Consider the following 8,639-nt stretch of genomic DNA (forward strand, 5'->3'; position numbering starts at 1 on the left):
TTCGTGTTAGTTCATTTATTCGGTTAAAGTTAAACGAACGAACATGATATATTTCTGTCCGTGTTCATTCGGTTCGTTAACATGCTTAGGTTAAACTCAATGGGGTAAATAAATAAATCAGTTCCGAACCAAGAAATGTATTGAAGTTATAAAGTATGTTTCTTTAAAATAAAGACTACATTCATTAATAAAAATTTCAGTACTTGTAAAATATCCCATCTTTGACCATTTTCTCCAATATAAATGCCAAAAAGGTAAAAGCTTAAAATCTATTTTTGATATATAAATATTTAATTTCAAAGTTAAAGATATATGCATATCTGATATAAAAAAGGAAAAATAGATCAGAATTCATACCTTTAACAAATTCTGATGCCGTGATTCAGGTCTGGACTGGATCCGATAGTTTCCCCCAATCCTCTCGTCTTTCAGGAAAACAGATTGAGAGATGCCTCAAGCTCTGTCTTTCGGCCTCTCTTTCCTCATCTCCTTCTCTGATCTATAGCGAAACCAAGCTTTAAAAAACTTTAGAAAAATGGAATTGAACTCTTCTTTTGTTTTTGATGCCCTGTATTGTTTAGAAGAGAATTGGGGGGGAGAACCCGGGGAAGACTACTTTGTGGAAGTAGAAGAAGGAAGTTATTACAACAATAAGAGTGGGATTCATAAATCAAACCCTTTTCCAGCCTTGTTTGAACAAGATTTGTCCTGGGAAGATGATGAACTTTCTTCTTTACTTTCAAAAGAAGAGAAAGTTCAACCCTGTGATAGCCTTCAAATCAATGACAATCTGGCTGAGGCTCGCCGTGAAGCTGTGGAGTGGATGTTAAATGTCAATGCTCACTATTCTTTCTCTGCTCTCACTGCTCTTCTTGCCGTCAACTATCTCGACAGATTCTTGTTTAGCTTCCGGTTCCAAAGTGACAAGCCATGGATGACTCAACTGGCTGCAGTAGCTTGTCTTTCTCTAGCGGCCAAAGTGGAGGAAACCCAAGTGCCTCTGCTACTGGACTTACAGGTACATGTGCTACTTTTTTTTATATATTTATTTGTCATTTGATTCGGGTTATTAATCTTGTTTCTTATCGATCTGTTTAGGTGGAGGAGAGCCGGTATGTGTTTGAGCCCAAAACCATCCAAAGAATGGAGATTTTAGTGCTTGCCACCCTTCAATGGAAGATGAACCCTGTTACCCCACTTTCATTTCTTGATTACATTGTAAGGAGGCTTGGATTAAAGGACATTCTCTGTTGGGAATTTCTCAGGAGATGTGACCGCATTCTGCTCTCTGCCATTTCAGGTTAGTTCCAGTACCAAAAACATTTCCTTCATGGATCAAATTGTTAATTAGAATTGAATGAAGCTTATTTTCTGCGTACAATGAATTATATCGTACATCTGTTTTCTCATATTTTCTTCGATTCCTGATAAATCCATCGGCAGATTCTAGGTTTATGTGCTACATTCCTTCGGTAATGGCCACTGCTACAATGCTGCACGTTGTGGATGGCGTAGAACCTAATCTTAGAGCTGAATACCAAAACCAGCTATTAGGCATCCTGGGAATTGATAAGGTTTCTCTTTTATCCCTCATTCTAAGCCAGGTGAAAATTTCGGCCTGCTTCTTAAATCCGGATTCATTTTTTCCCAACAGGATAAGGTAGATGAATGCTGTAAATTGATTACAGAACCGGCAACAAGAGCTCAAGAGAACCAATCAAACAAACGAAGGTCTAGCTCCATTCCAGGAAGCCCAAATGGTGTAATGGATGTCTCATTTAGTCCGGATAGCTCAAACGATTCCTGGGCAGTGACATCATCTGTGTCTTCTTCACCCCAGCATCAATCTAAGAAAAGCAGAATTCAACAAGAACAGCTTCCGGAAAGGCTAAGCCGTGCTCCTTCAAACTTTCTCACTATTCCTCATTAAATTTCATCTTCAATTCCTCCTTTTCTTTTTATTTTTCCTTTTCCTAGACTATAAATAGTCTTTGCAATAACATTGCTGTTCATTTTTTATGATGCAAGTGAAATTGCTTTCCATCTCTGCATTTTCCTGTACCAAAAACTCAACCAAGACTCATCTTCAAGATTATCTCCCGAAGATGAACAGTGTTGAAATTTACAAACAGAGATGATTTGCATTCTAGAAAAAAAAAAGTCCATGGCAATGCAAAGTCCATGGCATTAATGCTTCGGGCCTTCTTGTTGTTTCATGAGAATAATATTAAATTTTTCCTTCAAATAAAATGCTGCATTTACAATATACTACGTCCACATTGTTCTGTTTTTATGTCTTACTTACAAATGATTGAAATACTTAGGGAGTTGTGTATTTATATCAGAATACAGGCGTAATATACATCCGTACGTACATATATCGAAATACCAACTGAATAGAGGATTCAAAGGGCGAAAGTGTACACATAACTTGTATTTTTGTTTGCATGTGAAGGGATGAACATGTTGTCGGCCACTCACGAATTTTGGGTTATATTCTGCGACTATAAGCTTAGGGTTTGACCTCGTTGGAAGAGCTCATCTTCCTTTGAATTCAGTCCTGAACCTGAGTGAGCCATCATTTCTTTCAATGAATTTTACTGTCTTAATTTATCATCTAAACCCCAATCCATTCCATTAAAAAATGTACCAAATAAGCTTCTCGTGTACACATGGAGTACAATAGAGTTGTAGGTACAAAGTGTTAGGTCCTCAAGTACTGTTTAGATTAAGATTATCTTTGTCATTAAGAAACCCCCCCCCCCCTTCAAGAAACTAAAAAGACGGTAACAAGAAGGCTGCTAGCATGTGCTTTCCTTTTAAACTAAAGGGGGAATCATTGGCTTTATTCTGAATTACTTATTATATTACAATATTCACTGCACTCTAAGATATTTTACTAAATTGCGTAATCTGACATGTAGATCTAATAATTGTCTTTATGCGGCTTTAATTTATAATTTAAAGTTGCTTCATTTCCATTTTCCGCACATTTTGACCATATCTGTGGTCTTGGTATCACATTTTCTTTAAATAATATAAAATTATTATGAGAATACAATTGTTTTATATAATTCTGATCCACTTTACCCTTCAAATTAAAGAAAAGTATTATTTGAAACAAATTAGCCGTTACCATATTAGATGAAACTAAGAAATTAGTTTAGTTTAACTATGCTCATCTTTTTTTCTTTGCTTTCCGTTGTAATCAGTATAAAGCGTAAGTAGTACTAATTTGAACCCACGAAAGGGTTAAAGGGTAAGAATAAATCAAAAGGACAAAGGATGGTTTAGTGGACATGAAAAAGGGGGATAAAATGGGTGGTGCATTGCCACTGCCCGTGTACATGTCTTCTTTTATGGACATTGTGGTTTATTGATATCATTTAAACGCCCCAAACCTCAATCTCATGCTTTTGAGTTTTGTCCTATATATCCAGCATTAAACAGAGCTGGGGGCTTTATTCACCGAGGGAAGTTTCCATGTTTAGGTGAAGTGATCATCTCTCCTTTCATCAAAGCCATTGACATGGACTCATCATCACTCGTCTCTGCCATTTTTGCCTGCCTAAAACATTGTAGTTATTTCCAGGCCATGCATAGCAGTGATAGTGGAGACAGACCCACAGGCATTTATTTATTCTATTTTCCTTCTAATAAATAAGAAAAAAGAAGAAAGTCTGGTAATAAATACATAAAAATGGTTGTTCGACTTGGTTGATTCCACCAATATTTATTGCCCAGTGATTTGGTTCCGATAAAAACAGAGCCTCCCCCGAAATAAAAAACAAAAAGACTTCCCATAAGGCTTAGAAATATTGGATTCTGACATTGATGGCCTTCACAACACTGGGAAAGCACATGCAACCGACATCTACTCTTCTTATCAGTCTAGTAAAAAGGGCTTGTCAATTCTAGGCTTGGCTCTCTCTTCATTGCAATTAGTATTTGTCTCTCGCTTTTTTCTTTGCTGTTTCATTGCTAACCCAATAATTCAGCATATAGGTCGATTATATTATAGAACAAACTGTTAAAGTGGACACTAGTAAACAAAAAGGATATTGATGGAGGAGGTCCAGTCTAGTACGTAGGAGCTTGATCTTGGATGAGAATTTGGGGAATGGCCTCGGCCCTCGGGGGATACACATTCCATGAGTGACTGGCTTCATGAATTCTGAATCCAGTGATGGGTTATGTTGGAGGTACGTACAAGGACAGGCAAAATTGTGAAAGAAAGTTGGTAATGCCAAACTTGTTATTCATCAGACTCTGAGCACTCCATTCGAGTCTGTTTGTGTGTTAATTAGGTAGCTATTTATGGCGCGTGATGATGACGAGGGACATATGGTTGAAATTTCTTGCGGATCCATTCACGCTTGGTGATCCATTGTGGGCATCTTTTACATTCGTCATGCTCATGAACCTTTTATCCTTTGGATTTTACTGTTTTAATAAAAAAAAAACATTAATTTAACAAAATGATTTTTCCTATCATGGAGAGGTTTTTTGGGGACAGGAGCTGAATAAATACCTTCTATTACCCCTTATGTATTAAAGAGGGATTTAATAGTTAGCGGAAACATGAATGGGACTTTACCTGCAAAATTCACTCAGTCAGAGACGAAGATGTTAAGGCTCAAACTAGATTATACTTGGCCCTATCCCAGTCCTTTCTAGTCCTTGTAGTTTTTTCTCAGTAGCCCAACCCCAACTTTGAAAGTTTAGAATTCTGCAAACTTTAATTGGGCCTATAGCGTCATTTGACATTTAAAACTACATTGTTACTTGCGTGATAATTTCATAATAAATAAATGCCAATGAGATCATTATTTTTACTGAATTACATCGTTACTTTTTTCTTAATTCTAATATTTGTATCAATTAAAAAATTACGAGATAAATAATAATTTTCTAGGGTTAATATACATTTTATATTGGTATTAATTCTAATTAGTACATGGACTAGAAAGGATTTAGTCAATCCATGATTTTATGTCTTTCATAATGAATTATTGAACTTGAATTTAAGTATTTAGTGGAGACCTCAACTTTCTTAGATCTATTTGTTACTTTGGTTTCTTCCGTAGTACTAGACATTTAAACTTGAAAACTATCAAATACATTAACTTTCTTCTCTAATGCTAGGTAATGAATCCAATTAACATGTTAACGTTCAGTTCAAACTGACATCAATCTTTTAATAAAAAAAGAACGAGTTTGGAACATATGAATAATCGGATGACCATTTTGTAACTTTTAATAGTTGGGAGACTCAACAAAATAATATCCTATAGTCAAAAGAACCATTTTGTAACTTTTAATAGTTTAGGACTCAACAAAATAATTTCATATAGTCAAAGGATGATCTATAACTTTTAATAGTTAAGAGACTTGATAAAGCAACGTCCTATAGCCGGGGACCATTTTTGTACTTTACCCATAAATAAAATGGCATGGAAGTAATAAAACCAAATTCTTAGGAAAAATATACATGAACTTTATTTTAATAATAGTGAGCAATAATTTAAAGATGACGGTTTTCTCTCACGGTCCTATATTCTGTGGAGGATGGCACGGTCACTGGTTTAGTGCTTACTTTTTCCGGTACAGTTATTTGTTGCAGTTGTTTCTCTGGTCCCTCGGCGATTGGTTCTTTTGGTTGCCGTTCTTGGTTTTCTTTCCAGTTTTGTATTTTAGATGTTATGGTATCTGCTATGTGGTCTTCCTGACTTGTAACTATCGCCATAACTAGCTTTGGGTCAGTTTTCTACTTCCCCCGTACTTGTTTTCTTATTTTAGGGGTGATTGGGATTGGTTGAACGAAATGTACAATCTTCCATGGTCTGTTGACGTGTTGTTATATTTTGCATGTGCCATGCTTGAGTTATGGGCGGTTTCAGACACGTTCCTTATCCCTCGACTTGTAACTGCTAGCGTAACTGACCTTAACTATATGGTTACGATGATAGTTTTCAATGTTTCTTCGATTTTCTACTTTGATTTTCTGGTTGGGCTGCCTCTGGAAGTTATGGCCGAGGAAATTGAGAAATTATTTGCTGATTTGCATTTTACAACTGATGAGACGACGAATGTTCTTCTCCCTGGCGATCCCTCTGATCTTCCTCCCAGCGTGATTGCTCACTGGTTGATTGGTAGGGTTCCATTACGAACACCCTAGATGGTGATGCACTCATGCGAGTTTTTCGTGTTATTTGGGGTCCTGTCCGTCTGGTTGAAGTGTCTTCGCTGGGTGATGCTACTTTCTTGTTTAAGTTGTCATCTGATTCTACCGTGGATTTTGTTCTCTCAAGAGCTCCTTGGACTTTCAACGGTGACTTGGTGACACTGTTAAAAGTCAAATAATTTAGGCACCAAATTAGGCATCAAATGGTGCTGTGTCAAAGTAAAAAATTAGGCACCTAATTTTTGTTGAAATTGGGTAATGGGATAATTAATTTTAGTCATTGTAATTTAGGGTATTTATAAGATTAGTCCTTAAGTTTCAACTATAAATACCCTAGCTCATATAGCTTCAAAATCATCCCAAAGCATTCTAGCTTTCTTCCAATACTAGAGAGATTTTAGAGAGTTTATTGAGAGTTGTTTTCTCCTTTTTATCTAGAGAGAATTATCATTGTTTTCTCATTGGTAGATCGAGAGAGGTTGTAATTCTTATTTTCTCATAGTGAAATTCTTCTGTTGCCCGTGGTTTTTACCCTAAATTTTAGAGGTTTTCCACGTAAATTTTGTGTATCTTTTATCTTCATTTTTATTTTCTCAAATTATCAATTGCGATTTTGCTCTATCTGATAGCCGTCTTCCGCAACAATTGGTATCAGAGCTAGATTTGAGTGTGTAATATCTGCTCATTGTCTTTGTGGTTGCCACCAAAAGGTGGATCCTCCAACATAAGAAAATAAGAAAGTATTACCCATTCTTTGAGGTTCTAAAGAACTATTCACGATAGTGAAATAGTGGGAGCTATCAATAATAGAAGCTATGGCAACGAAATTTGATATTGAAAAATTCAATGGGAGAAATTTCTCATTGTGGAAATTGAAGATGAAGGTCATCCTGAGGAAAGACGGTTGTCTAGCAACTATCAGTAAAAGGCCAGTGGATTTCACAGATGACAACAAATAGATCGAAATGGACGGGAATGCTATGGCAAACTTTCATCTAGCATTAGCAGATGAAGTATTGTCAAGCATCGAGGAGAAGAAGACAGCTAAGGAGATATGGGATCATCTCACCAAACTGTACAAGGCCACATCGTTGCACAATAAAATTTTCTTTAAGAGAAAATTTTACACTCTCCGTATGCCAGAATCTACTTCAGTGACGGAGCACTTAAATACACTGAACACTTTATTTTCTCAGCTTACATCCTTAAGCTGTAAAATAGGAGAACAAGAACGTGCTGAACTTCTACTTCAAAGTCTACCAGATTCATATGATCAACTCATCATCAACTTGACAAACAGTAATGTCACCAGTCTAGTCTTCGATGACGTTGCAGCTGCTGTTCTACAAGAAGAAAATCGGCGCAAGAACAAGGAAAACAGACAAGTAAATCTGCAACAAGAAGAAGCGTTGACAACGATGACAACGATGAGAGGGAGATCAACAGAATGTGGCCAAAGCAGCAGTCACAAACATGGTAGATCGAAGTCGAGAAGCAAGAAGAATTTAAAGTGTTACAACTGTGGAAAGAAGGGTCACTTGAAGAAGGATTGTTGGAGTCTAAATAAAAACTCCAATCCACAAGGCAATACCGCAAACACTTCAGATGATGGAGATGCTCTATGCTGTGAAGCGTCAACCACCGTGGAAGGAAGAAAACGATTTGCAGATAAATGGGTCATTGATTCGGGAGCAACATATCACATGACCTCAAGAAGAGAATGGTTCCATCATTATGAACGTCTCAGGAGGATTTGTGTATAGTTGCAATGATCATGCCTTAGAAATCGTTGGCGTGGGAACCATCAAATTGAAGATGTATGATGGAACAATTAAAGTTGTTCGAGATGTGCGGCACGTGAAAGGTCTGAAGAAAAATTTATTATCCTACGGATTGTTGGATAATAATGCTAGCAAGATTGAAACACGGAAAGGAATCATGAAGGTGTTCCGTGGAGCGCTTGTGGTGCTGAAAGGTGAAAAAATAGCTGTAAACTTGTACATGCTGAAGGGAGAGATATTGCTAGAAGCAGAAGCCTCTGTTGCCTCATGTAGTTCAGATTCTGCAATGCTATGGCATAAGAAACTTGGACACATGTCAGAACAAGGAATGCAAGTCCTTATGGAGCAAAAGCTACTTCCAGGCTTAACAAAGGTATCACTTACTTTATGTGAGCATTGCATAACAAGTAAGCAACACCGGTTGAAATTCAACACATCAAATTCTAGAGGCAAAAGTGTTCTAGAACTTGTTCACTCTGACGTATGGAAAGCACTAGTTACATCCCTAGGCGGAGTAAAATATTTTGTCTCATTTATTGATGACTACTCTATGAGATGTTGGGTGTACCCTATTAAGAAGAAGTCCGATGTGTTTTCAACTTTCAAAAACTTCAAAGCGCGGGTGGACCTTGATTCTGGAAATAAAATCAAGTGTTTCAGAACAGATAATGAAG

General features: G+C 36.9%; 1 protein-coding gene across 1 annotated transcript; it reads left to right on the top strand.

Annotated features, from left to right (window-relative positions):
• Positions 1-361: 361 nt before the first annotated feature.
• Positions 362-2,186, top strand: LOC120168309 (cyclin-D3-1-like). The gene is made up of 4 exons (XM_039177089.1): positions 362-1,018; positions 1,099-1,300; positions 1,444-1,574; positions 1,655-2,186. Exons 1-4 carry the CDS (start codon positions 536-538, stop codon positions 1,928-1,930), a joined length of 1,092 nt encoding a protein of 363 aa, XP_039033020.1. The 5' UTR covers positions 362-535; the 3' UTR covers positions 1,931-2,186.
• Positions 2,187-8,639: the final 6,453 nt, after the last annotated feature.

The sequence above is a fragment of the Hibiscus syriacus genome, unplaced genomic scaffold, assembly GCF_006381635.1.
Source record: "Hibiscus syriacus cultivar Baekdansim isolate YM2019G1 unplaced genomic scaffold, ASM638163v2 tig00111719_pilon, whole genome shotgun sequence".
In the NCBI taxonomy this organism is placed as follows: domain Eukaryota; kingdom Viridiplantae; phylum Streptophyta; class Magnoliopsida; order Malvales; family Malvaceae; genus Hibiscus; species Hibiscus syriacus.